Source organism: Manihot esculenta, chromosome 2 (genome assembly GCF_001659605.2).
Source record: "Manihot esculenta cultivar AM560-2 chromosome 2, M.esculenta_v8, whole genome shotgun sequence".
Lineage (NCBI taxonomy): Eukaryota > Viridiplantae > Streptophyta > Magnoliopsida > Malpighiales > Euphorbiaceae > Manihot > Manihot esculenta.
Genome location: NC_035162.2, coordinates 4646010 through 4669101, shown reverse-complemented (window position 1 = coordinate 4669101; position 23092 = coordinate 4646010). Strand labels below are relative to the sequence as shown.

The following is a 23092-nucleotide window of genomic DNA, read 5'->3' as shown; positions in this document are numbered from 1 at the left end:
ACTCTTGAAAAAAAAAATTTTCAGTCTAGTCATCTTTTCATTGTCATCCCCTGTCATTACTATGTCATACAACATAGACTATCAAAAAGTAATTTTACTCTTATAATGTCTGATAAATAGGGTATCATCAGTATTGTTTTATTAATAGTCAAAGGAAATCATAACTCTACTAAATCGATCAAACCAAGTTCTAGATGACTGCTTCAACCCATACAAAGCCTTCTTTAACCTACACACATTTTCTTGTGTCTTTTCATCGGTAAATCCAGGAGAAATTTCCATATACACTTCCTCCTCCAAGTCTCCTTGGAGAAATGTATTTTTCACATCATATTGTTATAAATCCCAATCAAGGTTGATGACGCAAGATAATAATACTCTAATTGAGTTTATTTTGGCAACAGGAGCAAATGTCTCCTGGTAATCCACTTCATAGGTTTGAGTGTATCTCTTAGCTACTAGTCTAACATTGAATCTTTCAATTGATCCATCTATTTTATGTTTCACAGTAAACACCTATTTGCAGTCAATAAATTTTTTTCCAGGTAGTAGAGTGACAAACTCCCATATATTATTTTTGGCCAGTACTTTCATATCTTCAATCATTACTCTTTTTCATTTAGGATCTGCAAGAGTTTTCTTCCAATCTTGTAGAATAGACACAAAGAAAATAGACAAGGCAAAGACTCTATAGGATGGAGACAAAAAATCATAAGAGAAAAAGTTAGAAATAGAGTGTTTTGTGCAAGATCTAATTCTTTTTCTTTGAGCAATTGGTTTATTTAGATTATCAAAGGACTCAAGATTTAAGGATGACTTACCAGATGGAGAAGATAAAGATTCATGATACTGAGTAGGCTGCAAAACGGCTTTTTCTACTTATGTTTTGTCTCTTTTTGAGTATCTCAATTTGATTTATTTAAACACCCAATTTGGTCACCAATAGTCTCCCCTATATAATAGTTTCCTAATCACCAATAGTTTACCCTGTACAGTAGTCTAGTTTTCTTAGAAGAGAAAGACTGAGTAAGCTGCACAATAGGTTTTTTCTGCTTCTGTTTTGTCTCTTTTTGAATATCTCCTTAAATCTAATTTATTCAAACACTCAATTTGCTTACCAATAGTTTCCCTGTATAATAGCTTCCTAATCACCAATAGTTTCTCCTATACAGTAGTCTAGTCTTCTCGGAGTACACTGAATCCTACGTCGGTTGTGAAAAGGGGCACATTACTCTTTGTATGGGTCATAAACACTTCTCCCTTTTAAACTAGCTCTTGGACCAGCCTAACTCATTCCAAAAACTCTTGAACTAGCTTTTGGGCCAAACCTAACTCACCCAAAAGCTAGCAAAGGGTCATAGACACTTGTCTCTCTTGAATTAACTTTTAGATTGAAACTAACTCACTTAAAAAACTAGCACAAGGAAGGGATACCTATAACCTATATAACAGACACATTACCCCTCTCCATCGATGTGAGATTCAACACACATCGGATGACGATGTGAGATTCAACACACATCGAATGACGATGTGAGATTCAACACACATCGGATGAGAATACTATGATACTATGAAGAATTTTGAAAGAAATTTTTTTATTTTGTTTCCATTAAATTGATCTGAGTATCTATACATAAAAAATCAACTTAAATTAGAATATTTGAAAAAAGAATAAAATCTCTTAAATCAAACTTAACTAAAATTTCAAAAATTTTAATTAGGAAAGTCTCCTAATTAGGAGCAATATGTTGTCAATAATTTTCAATTTTGTTACCAAATAAATAATAAAATATAAAAGTTAAGTCAGTAATTAGTTAAAAAAGATTGACTGCACAATACAATTCATACCAAAAAGAAACGGTAATCTTAAACACAATGATATCATAACCAAGGAGCAAAATGTGTTCCAACATATATTTGATAAGTACAGTATCACAGAGAGGGAAATGGAAAACACCCCATGTTCATAGAAATACAACACAACACAACGCAACCAATATTACTTTCAAACTTGGAAAGCAAAATTGGTAAATAGCACATGATTACTGAGACCAGCCAACGGCATGATGTATTAGAACACAAACCATGCTCCTGACTTGGTTAGATGCCTTAGCTTTTCCCTGCATTTACTGCAGCATGCACAAAGTCCTCACACCGTGAAATTCCATTAGCTAAGACGTCAGCAAGGACACCAATAATATCAAAAGCCTCCTGCAAATCCGTGGCAGAACTCATCTCATCAAGCCACGACAGCAATTCCTTGGAGAAGCCCACCATTTCTCTCACGTTTAACAGCCGTTCCTTCATTACCACCTCCCAACCTTCCAGACTTCCACTCTCATCTTCCCCTTCTGATCCTGTTGAAGTTCCTTCTGCTCTAATAGTTGGCATGTGTGGTGATTTTTTGAACTTGAAAAAGCGCTGCAACTGCTCAATCAAGCCTGTGTAGACAAGCATAGGTCGAATGATGGGAAGTAGTTCATCAGCATCCGCCATTTCCGTCATGGGGCTTATGCTGGCTGACTCCATTCTGACCATGCCAGTCGACGTGGATGACGCCCGAGCTGTTGATCGGCCATGAGTGTGCTGCATGTATGCGTGGTATATTCCTCGCTGCAGGAAAGAACTACGGTGTTGCAACCATGACTCGTAAGACTCTGACAGAAGTGAATTCACCATCATAAATTGAACAGTTTCCTCAGTTCCTGGAGCAGGCTGAGCTCCAGGAGCAGATCTGGAATCCAAATAGGATGAGGATATATATGATGACACGGCCTTGGCCATGCTGTGGCGCTGGGATGAGCTTCCTTCAAGCAAATGACGAGCCATTTGGATCATGAAAGGTAGGAAGCGCGAGTTGCTTTCCCTTCCACCACCTCTACTTTCAGCACTAAATGATGCCCCTGTTGCAAATCGAGCTAGCATCTAAAGCAAAACAGGTGCAACAGATTATTCCTGATACAAATTAATTTTCTATGAAGGGAAGGTTGACACCAATGACACACTTACCAGAACAATGTCATAACTCAACAGCCGGAGCCGGCTCCCATCAGCACGTCCTAGGGCATTGAGATTATCCCAGTATTGTTCTACATAGCGATTATACTGTGCTAGTGGAACAGATGGTCCTCTAACAGGGAATAAAGAATTGCAAAGAGATTCATTGTTTCTTAGTGTAGCACCCTCCCATTCTTTCTTAGGGTTCCTCAGAGCAGCATCTGCTCTTTTTGCCTCCTGGTGACATTGGAAATGAATAATGTTGAAATAACTGACAGTGGTGTAAACACACTCCCCACGAGCGCTCCCTGAAGTGCCAACACCCAGATTCACCCGCTTGCTGTACGAGTAAACTCCCAGCAAGTCAGTAGGTCTCAGGCTGTATCCCTCTCTGCATACCATGCATGCCAACCCATCTTCCTCCTCCTCTACATCTTCCAAACCTTCCAGGATTGGCTGAGCAACAACAATTCTCTCACGCTCTTGTCGCATTCCAAGACCCTGCAATGATTAACAGGAAAACATAACATCAACTAACTCACTTCTAATGTTTTAAAAAGCATGCATATGATATGTTTAATCCATTTTCTTGGACGCAATGTTTTATATCAGATAAAGGTGAAGCAATAAGACAATGCATGAGTATTTGACCTGATATCACTCTGTAAATTCGTAGATAACAACAAAGTGTAAATCCAAGTTAAAAAGGAAGTACCTGAAGTAACTCCTCTCTCCTCCTTAAAGCCCGACGCCGCATTTCATCCCTAGTGGCATGGCGCAACTTGCGCACTTTCTCTTCCAAGAACCCATCTCCTTTTCCCTCCTTATTAGATAGTGTATCTAACAAGTTTTCAGCTCTAGCACCAATCTCATTTTCTCCAGAAACTCCTTCCAAAGCGTGGAGCAACGGCAAGATTCCTCCCTCATCAATACACACCTGAGTGGCAAAGTGCCCCATTGACAATCCTCTAAGCATAGACAATATATGTGGGACAGATGGCAATTTCAAACCTGAAGACCATTCTGCACTAGATTTAGACCCAGCCTGCCCTGCAACTGCAAAACTCTCCCTTAAATGTTTGATAGCAACATCTATGATACCTTTCTCTAGGATGATGTCCTTCAACCGTTCCCCACAGGAACTTGTCTTGAGTGATTCAGAAACTCTAACAAAATTTTCCACAGTAAACCTCTGCTCAGCTGCTTTTTGAGCAATGTTATCATCTCTCTGGTTGTCCTGATGTTGTTTCTGCAATTGGTCAAAGTCCCTCCAGTTCTGCAGGTATGGGTTGAAGTGCTGAATGAGTGCTTCCATTGCAGCAGGTTCACCATATGTCAGATAAGGCAAGATTCTAGCAACCATCTCAGTGTTCCTCTGTTGTTTGTTAGACTTTTTAAGGCCTGAAGGGTGGCACAATCTTTCCAAGAACATAAGCACTATCTTTTTGGCCTGTTCTCCCGTGCCAGTTTCCTCATTGGTTACAGTAAGAGCACTCTGTGTGATGCTAATATTATGGCTCTCATTTGCCTCCAATGTCAAACTCTCGACAATCAAAAGAATGCCTTCTGCTGGCTCCATGGCATCCACAGAGAAGGCACGCCTTGCTGTTTCAAGAAGAAGACCTAAAGCTCCGAGGTTCAACAGGGCCCTTCTGTTCTCTCTTATCTTGCAACAATGCATAAGGAGATTAAGCACAGCAACTAACTGTTCCTGGTTGGACTTGAAATCATCTCTTAACCGCTGTTCATTTAAATCAATGTCAATGTCTTAAAATCAGAAGGCAAAGGAAAATAGAGAAAGGAGTTTTGAGGGGAACGGGGTAGGGTGGGGCAGGGTGCAGGTTCAGTTAAATGATGTAGATTAAAATCAGAAGGAAAAATACCATCAGAATCCGCCAGCAGTTAGAAAGATATGTACCAAGAGTGTCTTTTTAGGACAAAATCATTTAGAATAAATAGACTAAAGAATAAACAATAAATAAACATATCAAAAAAACTGAAGCAAAGAAAAAATGCTTCCATCAAACTGATTGAGATAATTTACCTTTCCTGAAGTTACCAAGAGAAAAAGAAAATCATTACTTGTTAGTGTCCAGTGGCAAATTGATATGCTTCAATAAACAAATTCCATAACTTTATAATAGGATTATATGGGACATGTATGCCTTTTCAATAAAAAGAACCCTTTCTGGACATAAGATCAATCTCAAACATGTTTGAACCATTCAAAAAAGCAGAAGTATAAAAGCAAGTAAAACAATTTGTAGTATAACAGAAAGGAATTTCTAGAGAAAGATCAGGACACTCGATTAGTGCAAGCTCACCTGAATCATGCCCAACAGAATTTCAAACCCACCAAACTCTCGAACTGCTCCAGCTATTGCAAACTCAACCTCTGGATCTTGAGATTCCTCCCTATCTTCCTCCAGCTCTTTAATCATGGGCTCAGTAGCTTCACCATCTAATCCCTGTGAGTTATCCCAAAAGAAAATAATAACAATGTCACATTTTGTAGACAACAACTCAATTTGCTCAACTTCACAAAAAGGGAAAAGAATAAAAAAAAGAAAGAGAGACAGAGAGAGTAAGGACAGCATAAGTAAACATGCCGAATAAGAATAGGAAGTGGCTAAAGAAAATGCAGGATGAAACTCCATGTCTCCATTATCAATGCAATATCAGTTTTTTCAATTAGTTTAGACAAAACTACTCTTGATCAACCATTAAATTCATACGTTGACAGTTATCAATTGGAATTGGTATTTAACCAACCTGAAGCCTGTAAGTCACGGTCATAGGTGGACAATCTCTGGCTGATGTCATGCCACTTGAGGATAACAAGGTAGAATTGGCCATTGCACTTGAAGCTTGACCATTGGACTTCTTCCAGACTTGCTCATAAACTTGAGCAACGCTCAAATCAAGAGAGATTATATTCCCAGCTATTAGCAACTCCATGCCATAGTCATCTTCAAGAAGGCCTAACAGATCCAGTTGATGGCAAATTTTGTTTTTAACATCACGCATCAGAGGACCAATCTCAGCACTGGAATATGGATTTTTAGTCATTGAACCCCTAATAAATTCTTCCTGCGTATGTGCCTTATTTAGTACCAACAAATATACGGACTCTGGTTTTGATGGGCAGATCAAATTGCAAAGCTGCTCCAGAATAAACTGTACAAACAGAGAAATTAAATTGCAAATTAAAATTTGGAAAATCAATAGATACATCTATGTACTTACAAAAGAAAGAAACTAGGGAGTCCTCGCATTGGAATTATCTATTTTCCCTAAAAAATAAAGGAATAAGAATTGCTGAGCAATCAAGAGGTATTCGGAAGACAATTCTTTGAAAAAAAATATAAAATTACTTTTTCCAACAACAAATTGCACTGTGATTCAGAACTGCCCGACCTATTCACAAACCTCTGAAAAGGGGCCCTAAGGAAAAAAAGCAGAACATTCTTCCTGACTACATTTGAAAATTTTAAACTGAAGGCCAGAAGACAAAGGAACATTTATGATGCATTGATTAATTATAATAAATCCTACCAAACAAGTTCGTCCTTTTCTCTCCTCTCCATGGATTTGTAGCCCACAAATACAAGCTCGGATAAACTGTCGTTTATTTTCACTACTTTCAAGCAGAAGACTTTCTAAAAGATCATTCAGAAGGCGATTGCAATCACTGATTAACTTCGTCTTCTGTACTACTAAGCCACGAATGACGATAAGAGCCTCAAGGATATCAGACAGCAAATTGTCCCGCATAAATCTGGCATCAGAAGATTTAAATTAATTGAAAAGATGAAGGAAATAAAAGAACAATTAAATCACCAATCCCAGATGATAAATTATTGTTACTACCTGGATCTGATGTTGGGAACCTCTAAAAATTTGCCAAGGAGCTCAATAAGCTTATGAAGAATGAATCCCTGTGAAATATCAATATGTAGACTCCTTTCAAAAGATTCAACACTAACCACTTCTTGGGTAATAAGTTTACAGATTGTGGTTAGACATCCCCGCACAGTCAAGAATAGACGAGCATCTTCTGAATCAATCATCTTGAACAGTAATTCAAAGTATTCAGCTGCACTTTCTCCAGCAGCAAGGGTTGCAGGTAACAAAGCCATCAGTAAGTTTAACAACCGAAACCGCCTCGATGAACTCTGGGCACAAAGTAAACTAATCAGCATGCACATCTCTGACCTAATAGACTGGGAGCAAGCACTCAAAACAAGTTCTGTCACCCAAGACCCAAGCTCAAATGTGGATAGATCACCCTTAGACGTCTTACAAGCACGCCTTCTCCACCTGAGAGCATATTTGAGAGCCAGGTATTCGTGTCTCTGGGTCCGAGATCTCTGCCCAGCCCCCTTGACTGCCTGAGACACTTTGTACTGTCTTCTTACAAAATCAAGATAAGATGCTCCCTTCTCCCACTCGGAATAACTCAGTAATTGAATATCCTGAGTCTTGTGAGAAGCATCCCAATTCTTTTCAGAAGGTTCTTGTGCTGACTTATTTCCGCTCACAACACCACCCAAAGGTCCAGATGTATTTGAGTTGTTTTCATCCTTCAGCTGTGCTGCAGAAGCAGATTTTCCCACACCCTGCTCTTTGTCTACTGTATCTGGTTTTGGGGGAGTACATGCCTGAGATATGATTCTCAGACAAGGGAGAATAACATGCTCAGCAATTGCAGGATGTTTTGCACCCAATTTAATGGAAGAAAATAAAAGCTGGAAAACAACACGTAATCTCGATTCCCAGAACTCATCAGCCAAGGAGCACACTTCTGAAAGCAGTAAAAGCTCCTCACGAGTGGCAAGGGCAATGTCCATGGAGCGATGATGCTCAAGACAGTACATGACTTTCTTCTGTATTAAACTGTTCAACTCGGTTATTGCATTTATGTCACCTTCAGATAAAGCACAAAGCACTGCCCTGGCTTGGACACGAGTAGTTTTTGGACCTTGATGAATATTATTTTCAAACAGCTCAGATAAGATGCCAGCTGCAACAAGTTGTTTCTTCGAATTAGGGTGCTTTGAAAGAACCTGCAACATCTCCAAACACTGTGTTACAAACGTAGTTGCACAGCCATAGCAATTATTTGGAGATCTGGAAACCACAAATCTGGATGCTGCAATCGAATCATCCGAATGCTTTTGGTGCAAGTAACTCATTAGAACCCGACGAAGGCCCTGCAATGTCTGAACACTTTTGCTGACTGAATCAAAAGCAGCTTTGCATTTTTCACCATACAAGACGCCAAGAAGAGCAATCTTTCTGTTTATCTTACATGAAGGTCCAGGCAGAGAGACCATCATTTGCTGGATAGAGTCCTTCTGTTGTGAATCCATTTCATTCTCACCAATGCTCGACACAATTTTAAGAAGAGGCTTCTTAAAGCCCAAAAGTTGCTGGTATCTCCTATGAGCATTTTCTGATTCTGATTCAATGGCAGCCAAACCTCTCTTCATATCGTCATCATTCTCCATGTTATCAAATGTGAAACTAGGCTTAGCCATGAAGTTAAACTCAAAACGGCCATATTTGCTGTATCCACATTCATTGCAAAGGAAAGAATCCAAATTCTCATAATTTATATTGCGGCATTGCCGGCACTGATATGCATTCTCATGGCAATTGCTGCAAATTCCATGCTTATCAGTGACAGGCCGACTGCAACGTGGGCACTGCAATGGTTCAAGTGATAGAGCCTGAAGATTTTCATAGAAAGAATCTAATTCAATCATGAAGTTGCAAGCAGTGATTGGAATAGGGAACTCCACTTTTAGCTCAGTCTGGTTGAAAACAAGATGACAACTCTTTGCACGCTTCCACAAGGACCAATTATTTTTCAACTCCGACAAGTCAGCCACAGGCCGATTGTTATAATACAGATTCAAGACTTTCACAGATTTGGACTTGCGTGCATCATGAACATTCATTGTTACAGTTTGGATGGTGTAACTTCCAGTACACTTCACTATGATGCGGTTGTCCGTAAACTTGGTCTCGGACTTCAAGCTTTCTAGCTTCATCTTACTATAAGGTACCTCAGGAGAGCTGCAGGCAACACAAGGCTCACTCTCAAGATAGTAACCATCAAATTCCACAAGACCACTCAAAGTATTATATATGCGAGAATTTGGATGATTAGCAATAAGCTCATTTTGCGTATGGAGCGTCTCAAAGATGCACCTAATTACATCAGGGGTCAAACAACGATCCACAAGATCAGCAGTCTGCTGCTTTGAACTAGCATCAGGGACTTTCCCTAGTAACCAAGTGACCAGTTCCGAGAACTCGACAATGTTCTGACCATACATTGGCAGGTTTTTCACTTTCTGCAAGAAAGTCATTAACATTGTTTCCTTGAATGAATGTTTCCCATGATGCCATGCACCATAAAGAACACATTTAGCCTCTGTGCGCACTGAGCTTGAATTCCACTCCAGCAAAAAGCAGTCAACAAATTGCCTCAAAATATCACCACCCTTGTCAGTGAAGATATCCACAGCAGACTCCATGTCCAAATAAGATTTCTCAAGTCCAGATTCAGTTCCCATTCCCACTTCACCTTTCTTCTTCTTCTTTGAATCTAATGACTGTGCCCCTGATTTGTTTGAACTTGTCCCTGAGTCTACTGCTTCAAATTTCTGCAAGGAGTGGGTTATGTCCTTACCTGAATAGAAGGCCAAATTTAGAAGTTTGAGAGTCTGAATAACAGACTCTTCACCAAAGTAAAACACCGCATTCATCAAAAAGGGCAAAACATCTCCATGCCTCGAACAATATTTCTGCCAATTTCGAGGCCGTGCAGTAGCAACCTCAGCCATTGTCGATAAGCACTTCACTATCTTCACACTTCTCTCATATGGCACAGGATTTTGAGGGCCACCGGATTTATTTGTGTGTTTCCAGAGTTTCTTCATCTCAGTGGAGAACTGCCATGAGTCTCTAACACTATAATAGTGAGTTTTACTTCCACAAAGATGAAGAAACAACCTCCTTGCATATCTTCTTACAAATGTAGTATGAGGATTATTTATGTAACTGCAAAGAACATCCTGATATCCATCTAATTTCAAATCTTTACCAGAAGAAATCTTGTAGACTTTATCTTTCTCCCCAGTCTTGTCTTGCTTTTCTGGTCTAACCAAAGTGTACGCCAGCCGAAAAACATTCTCCAATAATAGCCTATGGTAGTCCGTGAAGATATCAACTCGATGGGCTTTTGCATATGAATCTGAAAAAAATGGAGAGAAATTGCCTGCTGGTAAATCTCTCCTAACTGTTAATAGAGCCCCACATCCAAAACCAGCATTCAGACCATGTGTGGTGTCGAAATTGGCATTAGGGGACTTAAAAACATTCACTAGCTGCTGCAGAATATCCATCAGATAATTAACAAATGCTTGATTCCTAAGAGTATTGCAGGCTCGAAGCAGCTGGGATGTAAAATCATTTTTCTCTTGACCATCCATGGAAGACTGAGAGGCAACAGAGCTAACTTGGATAACATTCTTATCATGCAATTCTGTGTTTCCACTTGATTTTGGAATAGAACCATCACTACCAGGCTGGTGCCAATTTCGGAGCATTAAAGTGAAGAACATGAATACAAGAATTGCAACTTCCCCAAAAGAAGAACGGGTTTTGGCTACAAAGGGTTTTTTGAGATCAATTTCATCCAAAAACCACCGAATCAATTTCTCTAAATCCAAAGCCTCAGGTTTATAGCTGTCTATAAAAGGTCCACCCACAGCAGATGATAGTCTATAGAATAGTTGCATAACAGGGATAGCATGAACACCGGAGGTTGTCTGCATCCATCCTTTCAACTGTTCAAGAAGCTCAGAGAGAAGCAAGGAATTCACAGCTCGTTTTGATGCAGAAATAGAGACTGCATCAGCTACTGATGCAGAGAACTCTCCGGACTCATTGGCTTCCAAGACATGAATTGAAGGAGTAGAGTTCTGCACACTCACATCTGCGCTGATAGGCATCAAGTTTGAATCATTTGCATCATCGGTGGAGAAATGAATTTCATTGCCTTCTCCTCCTAATGGTTCCACTTCAATTGGAATAGCCGTCATAGGATGATCCCTAGAATGGGGTGGAGGCAGCCGATCAGCATCTAATACTTGATAACAAGCCTCGCACAAGTCAAAATCAGGACAGACGGTACAATGCCATCTTCGCCTGAGTATAGGAACAGTGGAGCAGCCATCACAGCAATATTGAACAGATGAGGTAATAGAATCTTCTTCAATCATGACTTGTGTGTTTCCACCAGTTGCCTCGGCAGAACCAGAAGCAGAAACAGCACTATCCACAGCATCATCCGTTGCTAACATTGTTTGCTTTGGGAAAGGAACCTGGAGCAATCTTGATGATATGGCAAGGCTGAAAAAGAGATGGATGTGTAAATGAGCTCAGATAAAACCTCAGAGACAGAAACATACACGCAGAGGGCTAAATACTACCTGCTGGAAGTTTGAACAGACTCATTGGGTGAGAACAGAAGTTTCTTTAATAATACAACAGCAGGAGCAACAGAGGGTCCCATTGTGTCCTTTCCATGTAAAGCCAGACATTCAGCATAACAATAAATAAGCTCCACAGAAGATACAACAATGTTATTCATGGTTTGGGTGTCTGGTTGCTCAAACTCCAAAATTCCCCACAGAACTTGCATGAGCCCATCCACTACTTCAGAACCTACATAAAAAATGAGGGGAAAAAAAGCCTTTTCAATAACATAAAAACAGAAAACAGAATGATATAGGTAAGCACTTGTGCAAATATATCGTAACATGACTTGAAAAATGCAAATATCAAACTCATTCTCCACATAGAAGTCAATGAAGTGGTCGCAGTACAACCCTTCTGCCCAAGCCAGAAAAAAAAAAAGGAAGAATAAGAAGCTATCTTTGTCTCAACAGAAAAGAAAACCAGTCAATTTCTTGGCATGGAAAGAAAAAAAAAATCATTTTCTCTGGATTCTACATTGCTATGATTGGTGATACTACTCCGACACAGCACAAGCATACTTCATTTAATAGGATGATGCACATGGCATGACTCAACCCATTTAGAATTTTTAAAATCATCGCACAAAGAAAATTTGGAGGTTCATATGCTTATGAGCTGTTAATTGTTGCTGATTTGTTAATATGCCTGTTGGCAGTGTGATGAGTGGAAATTCCAGGGAGAAGGGACTGAACTGGTAAGAAGTATTAGCACAAGTCCGATTTTTCCTATTATGATAATTCAGAGAACTTCAAAATCAAATATCCTGAGCTTGAGCTTGAGATATTAGTTCACCATATCTTGAATCAAACAAACCATGTTGGGTTCACATGTAGGAACAGGACAAGTACTATGGTGTTAATATAGTTTACAAATATAATTAGCATGTGTGCACAAATGAGCAAATACATAAATATGTGGGCTTGGTGCCTGCAAGAAATAGATGTCTGCAAGAATACCATTTGTCTCAAGAAAAAGAGCCAAGTTAGAACGACGGTGCAATGCAATCTTAGATACAGCACGCATCTGAGCAGTAAATTCTTCAACCATCCACCCTCCTGTATTTTCACCAGCTCCTAGCCTTGAAGATAGCATTGATGTCGATTTAACGACCCCATGAAGGCGCATAGTATCCTTAACCTAAATGGAAAATATTCGAATTTATTAACTGAAAGAAATATACATCTACATGCACAAGCATTTGCAACAGAGCACATGCAAACAATGTTGAAGGTAAATCACTGTTCTGCTATATTGAATTATTCTGTACAAAATTACCTGGTAATATCTCTCTTTCTTGGGGAAAACAGACTGCAAAACACGGCAAGCAGCAGCCTGTAACAAGGGCTCTCTATCACTTTCAAATATTGTTTCTAATAGAAGCTTGCATTTCAGTTCACTTGGCTCCATTTTTGAATCATCTTCTTGGGATCTAGACAATGAATATAACCTGGATAGAAGCTTGAGACCATCTGCTACCACCTGCTCCTGAATTGGAGCAGACTGCACTGAGCGGCACTTTTTCCCAGCTCCGCCAAGCAAAGAATTGGAACCAAGCACACGAGCTTCTATATCTAATACTGCATCCATTTTCTCCTTCCAGCCAAATTCATCTTTAGCTCGACCATAGACTTCAAGAGAGTCAATTCTGGGCAGTGTAGTGCCATTAAAGGTAGGCCCAATAGTGATTACAAATTCTTCATCCGCAAGGAGTGATTCAGCTACAGTAAATGGAATGTCATACCAGGACCGCATACCCTCGTCTAACTTAATTACCCTCTGGAAAATGGTAATATCAGAAGGAATGTGGTTTGCTGAAGTGTTACCCACATGCACCCGAAAACCAACCATTACAATATCAGGGTTCGAATTGGAGACAGATATCTGGGGAAAATTACAACAAAAAACAATAATTACGACGCATGAACTGTGATAGAAAAATAATATTAATAAGTGATAATAAGCAAAGATAGTTGCAGATTTTCTCTCACACACACACAAACTTGCACAAAAACTAAAGAGGAAAACTTAGAAGGCCAGTACAACAGGTAACCAACAAAAGCATTTAAAAAAAGAAGCAGCATGCTTAAACAATAGAATAAATCAATAACGAGAAGCTAGTCTACATCTAGCATATAACCAGATTAGCAATGACATGCCAAAGAACTGCCAGCATGTTCTGCATTAACAAGAATCATTAAAACCAGAGCATTCAGAAAACAAAAATCCACTCCTGAGAATAACGAAACAAAGTTTAAGACCCATGCTTCCAGAGGTCCTGTCCTACCCTAAAGGAAAAATAAAAGGTCAATCAATGGTAATCCTTCCTTAAAAGCGAAAAGGGTTTCATAGGCATCCATCACCTAATATAATTATATAGACCACAGTGGTAATCAGGACAATGATACCATAGTATATTCTACCACATGCACAAGAATGATCAGTAAATCTTTCAACACAGCTATATGTTACGAATACAACATACTATTTTCAAAAAAATGAAAATAAAAATAAAAACAAGACCACAGTGAAGAGGAAAAAGAAATACCATATATAGAAAGCCTAAGGCATAACAGTAGCTAGAAGAATTGAAAGAAGCAATACCTTAAATCCTGCGGGGCTGGGGCTTTCCAAAAAGCCATCTTCTGATGCCAAGCTGTGTTTAGCAGCTTCAGAGTCGCTATTTCTAATGGCATCACCACCCAGTTTCACATCTGCTGTGATGCAGACTGTCTTCTCAAAGAAATCCAGAGGGAATTCTGGTTTTACCCCAGCATAAGCCTTATTGTTCAGAATGCCAGAACCCAATTTCTTTACTTTCTCGGCAGTCAGACTTGCCCCACCATCAGATCCTGATGGGATGTGCGAGTATATCTGAAGGCTTCCATCATCATGTAAAACAAGACAGTGGATTTTGTCTTTGGACAGTGGCTTGTAAGCAGTTAACCCAACTAAATGTGAGGTTGAGCTTACAGCATGTCGCATGCTCTGTGCATGTAACTCATCGAGTCCCATGGATACAGCAAGTGCAGCATTCGACTTGACACTGGAGAAACAAACAAATAACCCACTGCCCATCAGCAATTCTCTCCATCGATGCAGACCAGCTGGCCGCATATTGCCATCTTGTTCATCCTCATAGACGAAAGACATCTCAGTTAGATATGTTGCATCCAGGCTTAGTTGACCCATCAAAGTAGTTCCATCTTGATAGGATATAAAGAGTAATTTGTATGTGGAAGAATAATACAAAGATGATCCCTTAGCATTAATTTCCCTATCCTGAATATTAATAATTTCCTTCAATGGCGTAGCCCCAACATTACCCTCCACCGACAATTCTAACCTGAACAGGCTTCCTTGTTCAGAAAGAACAACAAGAAACATCCTCCCCTGAGAAGCCATAAGAAGTGTTGCATCAACAATTATGTCATCAGGCATCGTGATGTAGTGCAGAGGACTAATGTTGTCCTGAGATAGATCATAAATCTTGATGAACCTGTTAGTCACCACCATTAACTTCACCTGAGAACCTGGAACCCAGCTTATCTGTCTGATATAAGCACCTTGCAATGCCAGCTCAATGGCAAGACGATCAGTCACTTCACCACGAGGATTTAAAGTGAGAACCTGACAATCTTCATATCCTGCTACAGCAAGATAATTTTCAACTACTGAATTGAAAGTAAGATGAACAATTTCAAAGCGAACCACATTTCTTGAGAGAGGTTTAATATTGGTCTTGTCTGCTGTTACTGGTGCTATGGTGGCTTGACCAATCAATTGACCAACATCAAAAATAGCAACTTTATCACCTTCTCCAACGGCAAGTCGACCTCGGCTACTCACACTGAGCAAAGATTTGACAAGAGAGCCACTAGCCAAATGAGATCTAAGCTCCTTGGCATTCGGATAATCAGCCTTTATTTTAAGGTCTAATGAACCACCCTTATATGCCTTTTTCAAGTGCAACAGATCAGCACCATAAGAAAGCACTTTGTTCTTGCCTAGAACTATTTTCTTATCTTTGGAAAGATTAGATCCTCTTTTGCTTGTTATAGAAGGCATCAATGAAGAGCAGAGTTGAAGAATCCGACTCTCAACATCAAGTTCTTGGAGTAATGCTGTCACCCCATCTTGAAGCTCTCTTGGAATAGATAACCTAAGTGAGTTATCTGTATCTGAGGAGAGATCCTCATCCAGATCAGAATCACTCTCTGGTAACTGATCTGCATCCTCTGAGAAGGGCAAAAACGACTGAAAATTACTAGCACTGCGTATGGGTGCACTTTCACTTCCAGTGAATTTTCGAGGCTTCAAGCATTGGCAATTGCTACCCCTAACACCACCAGCTCCACAATCGCAAAAGAATCGACTTGAGCGAGAATAAACAACACGATGACCACGATGACAGACTTTTGCACACACAGAGCAACACCCTTTTGATACTGTCAGATCACAAGTATAACAGAAGTACCAGTGCTGTTCCATAAAATTGCTGCCACTGGATGTAAATGTGCAAACCTTTGAGGCAAGTGTCCTTTCACTGTTAGTATCTTCCTCATCATCCTTATCTATGCTAGCTACCTCACCATCAGATGTTCCATCATCCTCATCTTCATCCACAGATGTTGCATCACATTCAACTGCTGCAGATCCCCCTTCTTGACTTGCAGAAAGAACCACAGAATCAGAATTTTTCCTTGATCCTATTGGCTTTAGAACAACAGAAACTGTGCCCAGATTACTGCCAGATAGAGATTTCCCTGACTTCTTCTCCAAGGTTTTCTTACAAGTCTCTGAATCACTCAAGACATTTCCAAAAAAGCCAAACAGGAATTTCAGCCCTGGAAGTAGACGATCATCCACAGCCAGCTTCTCCATCAACACTACAGTCCTTGTCAAAAGCAATTTCATTAGATATTCTCCTCTAGAAAGTTGAACAACAAATTGGAAGTAAGACTTAGCAACATGAACATCAAATAGCAAAAATGCAGTGTCAAGGGAAGCAAGCACAGCTTCAAACAAATGACGGTTAAGTTCTGTCGCATGCAATTCAGAAGGTGAGGAGACAAGAGACAAAATGAAATTCATAGTTGTCTCTCTGAGGAAAACAGAATTCCCCTTTGCACAGCCAGCTCCATCTGAAGCTTCCAGAACACAACCTAACAGCCGCTTCTCCAACCATGTGGACAGACTACGTACATCCATCTCAAAAAATTTTTTCTCTACCTTCTGCTTGAGATTTGGAAAAAAGTCGCCTAATAAGAGATCAACAAAGAAACTAAGCACCTTTCCGTTTACTGATTCTGAGGCACAATTATCCAGAGAGTCTAATAGAACTAACAAATCACCACGTTGCAATCCATAGAACTCCTCGACTGTTTCAGATGCATCTTCTACACCAAGATAAAATTTGAATATTGCAGATTTCAATGGGTCTTTCCTGAGACTATCTGCAGTATTAATAATCTTTGTGATCACCCATTCAAGGGTACTGCTGTCATGCTCATCCCTGGCATTGATTTCTCTTAAAAACCCTTCCATGTGTTTCATTAGAAATAGATCAGAATAATCTGACAGTTCAGACCCAGAACTCAAGTTTCTAACAATAGCCTCACATTTTCCTCTAATGCTTTCAAAGATTCTGTCAAATTTAATGATCATAACTGAACTCAGAATCTGGCAAAGGACCGCCCTCTCCTTGCAAATACTTTCTCTGAGATTTTCTAGTCCAAACAATCTATCTAGAACAAAAATGATCCCTCTTATGCTAAGAATGCAAGACAGAAGGATTGCACTTGGAGTTTGAAGATGAGAGGGAAAACCATGCATCATACATTCCCAAAGCACTTTACATCGAACAGTGGGAGCCCTCTTGTCAACAATAGCATCCCACTTTGAAAATAGATCAGAATAAGATTCTAGGTGATATGAATTGATGTCACTCTTCTTAAGGAACTCATCCTGAAGGCTTTTCTCCAAACCGGAGTGTTTGAGAAGTAACAGTGATGATAACCTAATTGCATTACACTCACCATCATCATGGGTAGTCAGGAAAGCCTCTTGATACACCTGTAAGTATCTGTTTAACAGAGATGATAACATCCTCAACAGCAATGGAACTTGACCAGCTTCAATTAAACAGGAAGTCAGGCCCTCTGCAACAGTGACATATAAATTGTCCCTAGCTGTATTCTCAATCCAGAATGGACTCACTCCAGGGACTCCATTCTTAATGCTGTACTGGCTGATCCCAACATTAAGTAGGGAAAGTACCAGAGATGACCAAAACCCAACCCTCAAGAAATCCCATCCTAGTTCTTTAACATCTGCTGACATGTGCAATGCACACAAATGCTGTAGCACACCAATTACAACGTCTGGAAGTTCCATGCTCTTGCCAATATCATCACAGTTGGCTATTAAAGAGTGACTGAAGTGAAAGAAAAACATCATATTAGATATGTCAATAGATTGAGTCTCACTCCACAATAAAAGTTTATTTGATCTTGAACTCATGATAGGAATATCCACACAAAGCAAGAACATGTATCTTTCAACTATAAGGTCTTCTACTGCTGCAGCTCTTCTACCTTTCCAGAATCCCAGAATCTGTGAGAAGGTTGCACTTATATCCTTCCAACTCAGGCACAAAGATTCAATGGCTAATTCATCTCTACAAAGTAGAGGAGGAACAGCTGAAACATCAATTAGTTGATTGGCCAAGGCACTGATGGAAGGATCTGCTTCCACCCATTCACTTAACACAACTTTTACTGCAATAGACGCCCAAGATGATGCCTGATCATTTATAATATTAGGCAGAACTGGAGTGCAACCTGGAACTTCCCTCAATTTTGACCGAAAATCTAAAAGCAGTGACGTAGGACAGGTATGTGGGTAGAACATCATATGACGAAGCAGTAGGATCAACCTTGAGACTATTAGAGCCCAACATGACAATTGTGTGGCACAAAAGCCAGCAGATGGAGCATCAATTCTTTGGAGGGAAGAAAATATTAAGTTTGCAAGTGTTGCCTTCTCTCTTTCTAATGACAAGTGAAATGCCATAAGAAGAATCTCAATGTGAAACACAGATGGAAGAGTCCCAATAAATTCCTTGATACTCGGACACTTCAAACAAACAGCTTTTGACTTATCAACAATGAAACCCACAAATCCTTCGTACAATCTGGTTCTCAACTGACTACCAGCCAAACCCTTCCTAGAACAAAGAGTGTGAGATAGCAAGGTCAGAGTCTGATCATTGTAAACAAAAGCACCATTTTCAACATTCAGAATTTTCTCAACTAGGTACTCTTCAAGAGTTCCAGATAATGCATGACAAGTAAGAAGGTTCTGCAAAAGCTCAAAGCAAATTTCATAGATATGCCCAATCTTTTTCTCTTCAAGTGAAACAGCACATCTATCAGCAGACTTATCTTCTGAACAGCGGCCCTGAGAGATAAGTATAGAAAGCAATATATCAATGTGGTTCTCTCTTAGCCTCTTGCGGCCATCCTCGAAAAGAAAGGGAGACCAGTCATGGGAAAAGACACACTCCTTCAGAAAACTTAATAATTCAGAGGCAGCTTGCATTGGCATGTTACCATTTCCAGAGCAAGAATTGACAGTAACAGGTGGCTGATCGTATCCATCAGTAGATCCCAATGAGCGACCACCCTCAGAGAACAGGTTCCCAAAAAGGGCTTCATCATCATGACAAACCACATTTTCCACTTCTGAGGGACAATTAGTTCTCAAAGAACTAGAATGTGATCTCTCCACTTTTGGCCTTAATTTTACCCCTTCACAATAAAGGAAAAATATAAGATGCATCAGATTGTCCATCCACTGGGTTGAAGGGGCAAATATAATTTTCCACAAGTCCTCTATATTGAACTTTTTAAGCAAAGGAACCTTCTCAGAATGAGCATGACATAACGGGTAATTATTTTTCATATCAGTAGAGCTGCCAATAAGAACTGTATCAAAGCCCTTCAAATCAAGAGCCTGGTACGTTTGCCTCCTGAGATCCTTAATGAGTTTCAAGATGTGAAGAACAGATCGGGGGAAGTATACTAGAGGGGGCTTTGGATTAGCAGCAGATTTGTTGTATCTCCATATAGAGGAATCCAAGTTGTCTAATAAAGAAGCAACTATACATACTTGGATATTCTGGAACGCACAGCTGTTGCAGAAAACAACTTGGACAAGGAGAAGAAACTCTTCCAACAGCAACAATACAAGACAATCTGAACTACCCTCAACAACAGCTTGGTTATTTGCAAATTCACAGCTGATTTTAAACAATCTAGGTAACAAATCTGCACATAAAGCAACTTCTTGCAACAGTGAAGCATCATATCCAACATTTGGAATGTCCTTCATGAGATTCCTGACTAACTTTAAAATCCTTAAACCAAAGGACAATCTCCTACAAAACTCTGGACCTGCCGATTTTTCATGATACACATATGGCAGGTCAACAAGATCTTTAAAGCACAATATTAGACGACGAGCACAACCCATGTGGACAAAAGCCCAATGCTGACATAAAAAAATCAAGCTGTTCAGATCTTGCTTGGAACCACTGAACCCAATAGCCTGCCACTCAGGTTGAACACAGTCATATGCTAAAGTCATCAATAGCTGATCCACTGGCTTCTCTCCCATTGAGCAACTGACACCTTCTTCAGGAAAAAGCAAAAAGATTAGAATAGCAAGCATTATGTGATAACAATATTAAATCACTGGACAAATCTGTAGAGTTCACAGAGTACACACTACACAGTACCTTGAAGACTACATTTTATGTAGCTTTCCAGCTCAGTGTTGCAACAATCACCTGAATCCATTGGCAAAAGTTCTAGAAGACTATTTATGGAGCAAGAATGAGATGGATCAGATGCTTTATCAATTCCATCAACCAATGCCAACTCCATAAGGAGCAACACATTTCCCTAAGAAAAATTTCCCAATAATATACTTCAATAATATGAATTATAGAAACTAAGAAATATAAAAACATGTCATTCCACATGATGTTTCTCCAAAGAAATTTGAAATCACCAAATTCTTCCAGTGATGCCTTTTTCTTATAAAGTTCAGAAAGGATAACACGAAGTATGCTAAATTGGATGAAACTCATTGACCAACATAATTAACACGAAGTATGCTAAAGATATATCTATACACCACAGAGACCGAATATGTATGAATTGACTAATAGGCATATAGATTATAGAACGCCATAAAATATACATCTTCCACCAGATGACTGGTTATGCTAACTGATGTTGATCAAGGCTGTGGCAGAAAACATCAGAGTACACCATATTATATAATACTCATATGATGCACAAGCTTCTGCATGCAGTTACGCCATTTCCTCTAGCAGGAGAGAGTGTTTTATGTAACTAGTCAAATATCCATTAAAAAAATAGAAATAAAGTATTTCAAACTTTTCAACCATTATACATCAAATTCTATGATTTTCAATACAAGGTACCATTTGCTTTGAATTTTTCTCATTGCTTTCTAAAATGCGCACACTAAGAAATTTTTACTTTGATACAATGCTAAAGCAACAATAGGAAAACATGATTGGAAATACAGACATCCTACTTCACATAAGAAAGCAAAGGGAATTGCAAAAAGAAATAGGAGTAGGACACATTTGATTTAGCTTTTAGTGATAGCTGACAGTTGTTAACCAGGGCTAGTAGCTTATAATTAATGGATATCACCATTTGTAAATCATTGCCAGTTATAACTACAGATATGGTGATCTATTCATTGGTTATTGAGTTATACAAGTTAATAAAGTCAAATACCATTTTATATATTTCTTGCACTGAAATTTAATACAATCAAATTGTATGCATAATATTATGATCATGAATTATGTTTATTCAGATTAAAGAGGAATAATTGACAATATCATGAGAGAGATTTATTGCAGCTATTTTAAAACACTCCAAAAGCAACCAACAGACGAAAAAACATCCCAAGTCTAGTTTCTTGATTGAGCAGTACAACTATCAGCAGCTAATTATTCACACTCCTCTAGCAAGTAACTACCACTGCCTTACTTTTTAACTTTTCTTGAGCAAACTTTTTGCTGTTCACTTTTTTATCTAACCAAATGTTCCCTTTAGCTTTGTTCTATTAGAGAGGGGGAGAAGAAGAAAGAGTCTAGCAATTTTATAATCAAATGGCGAATAATTATATATCACCACCATTTGATGATCAATGCAATATCTACATGTTACTGTTTGTTTTCTTATTTTCAAAGGAAATTTACTTCCCTGTCAGCATAAGAAGAAACAAGTAAGAAAATTGAAATGAGGAGTCTAAGCTAGGTTGCTACCCTCATTGTATACGACTAGAATGCTAGACATTTATTCAAACAGGGACAGGGACAAATAAACCTAAATTTTATCCTCGCACGTACAGCATTTCAGTAATACAATATGTTAATACTTCCTATCGTTCAAGTAATCCCAAGTCCCTTCCTATATCCTAAATCCAAAAATTATATCAATCTAACACAATCAGGTATGCAAAACAGGGACCAAATGAACCTCAGAAAATTGAAGCTCTGGATTCACTTCATCAGCATAACTTTACAAGCAGCACAAACCTGTATACTCAAATCATCGGTGCTGAAGTCTGACCTCTCCAAATAACAAACTGCAAACTCAAGCAACTGCTGCACCACCGCAATAACCATCGGCTCGGCTTGCTCGACTGTCAATAATCACATCCCCCATCAAAATTAAATCAAAATTATAAGCAGCTGAAAATTAAACAAGAGAAACAAAAGCTAAAACAAATGGGAAAAAAAATACCAGATAGAGATCTGGAAGCAGACACAATGACGAGACCAAGGGCGATAAGTGACTGAATCTGCAAATTGGTCCATGATTGGTACCCTAATTTAATCTCCTTGTTGCTAGTAGTAGCATGACCAGCATCGGCAGGTTCGATCGTGGAAAGAGCGCGTTTTAAGATAATATAGATGTGGTGGAGAGCTTGTTTGATGGAATTATCAGAGCGGATTCTGAGAAAGAGATCGGTGGGAGGCAGTTTCTCTTCGAAGAGAGAGTGGTAGAGTTTGGTCAAGTGGTCTGCCATTAGAGGGAAATGATGTGTGATCAGTGCATCAGAATTTTTGAAGAGAACGGAGAGAAGTGGAGAGGAGAAGAGAGGGAGGGAGGGAGGGGTTTTGGGTTTGCGTTTTGTGTTGTGTGCTTTGCGTTTTGAAATATTAAAAAGGCCCAAGAAAAAGGAAGAGAAAGGAGGAGAGAAAAGGGTTTAATGGAGAGGGAAAATGAGTGAGGCGGTGGATTACAACTTTGAAGATTGCTTTGTATGCAAGGGAAATTGAAAAGTGATTATTCCAGGAGGCTCTTTTGTTCCCTTCTCATTTTACATGCCTTTTGGAATTTCAAAGAATTTCCAATGTTGCTTTCTTATTTACTTTTATTTTTTTAATTTTACTTAACTATACAATAAAATTTCAATGCAACAATTT

The 23092-nt window shown here is 39.2% G+C and overlaps 1 protein-coding gene across 2 annotated transcripts; it reads right to left on the bottom strand.

Moving 5' to 3' along the window:
- Window positions 1–1864: 1864 nt before the first annotated feature.
- On the bottom strand, window positions 1865–22841 carry LOC110609160 (auxin transport protein BIG). 2 transcript variants are annotated; one of them, XM_021748541.2, is made up of 14 exons: window positions 22407–22841; window positions 22199–22305; window positions 20351–20516; window positions 14155–20246; window positions 12829–13434; window positions 12510–12690; window positions 11505–11739; window positions 6871–11424; window positions 6556–6778; window positions 5773–6177; window positions 5325–5468; window positions 3716–4741; window positions 3013–3501; window positions 1865–2928 (listed from the first exon to the last, which is right to left on the bottom strand). In XM_021748541.2, the coding sequence occupies exons 1-14, from the start codon at window positions 22690–22692 to the stop codon at window positions 2113–2115; spliced, it is 15330 nt and encodes a 5109-aa protein (XP_021604233.1). In that variant the 5' UTR covers window positions 22693–22841; the 3' UTR covers window positions 1865–2112. The 2 variants fall into 2 exon arrangements, with proteins under 2 accessions (XP_021604233.1, XP_021604234.1); XM_021748542.2 differs by having other exon boundaries at window positions 14155–20243.
- Window positions 22842–23092: the final 251 nt, after the last annotated feature.

Excerpts from the sequence above, each read along its gene's own strand:
- LOC110609160 (XM_021748541.2), bottom strand. The coding sequence starts at position 22,692 with ATGGCAGACCACTTGACCAAACTCTACCACTCTCTCTTCGAAGAGAAA. Across the intron at positions 12,691-12,828 it reads AGAAAGAGAGATATTACCAG|GTTAAGGATACTATGCGCCT; the intron begins GTAATTTTGTAC and ends TTTTCCATTTAG. Across the intron at positions 4,742-5,324 it reads TTCTGTTGGGCATGATTCAG|CGGTTAAGAGATGATTTCAA; the intron begins GTGAGCTTGCAC and ends TTAAATGAACAG.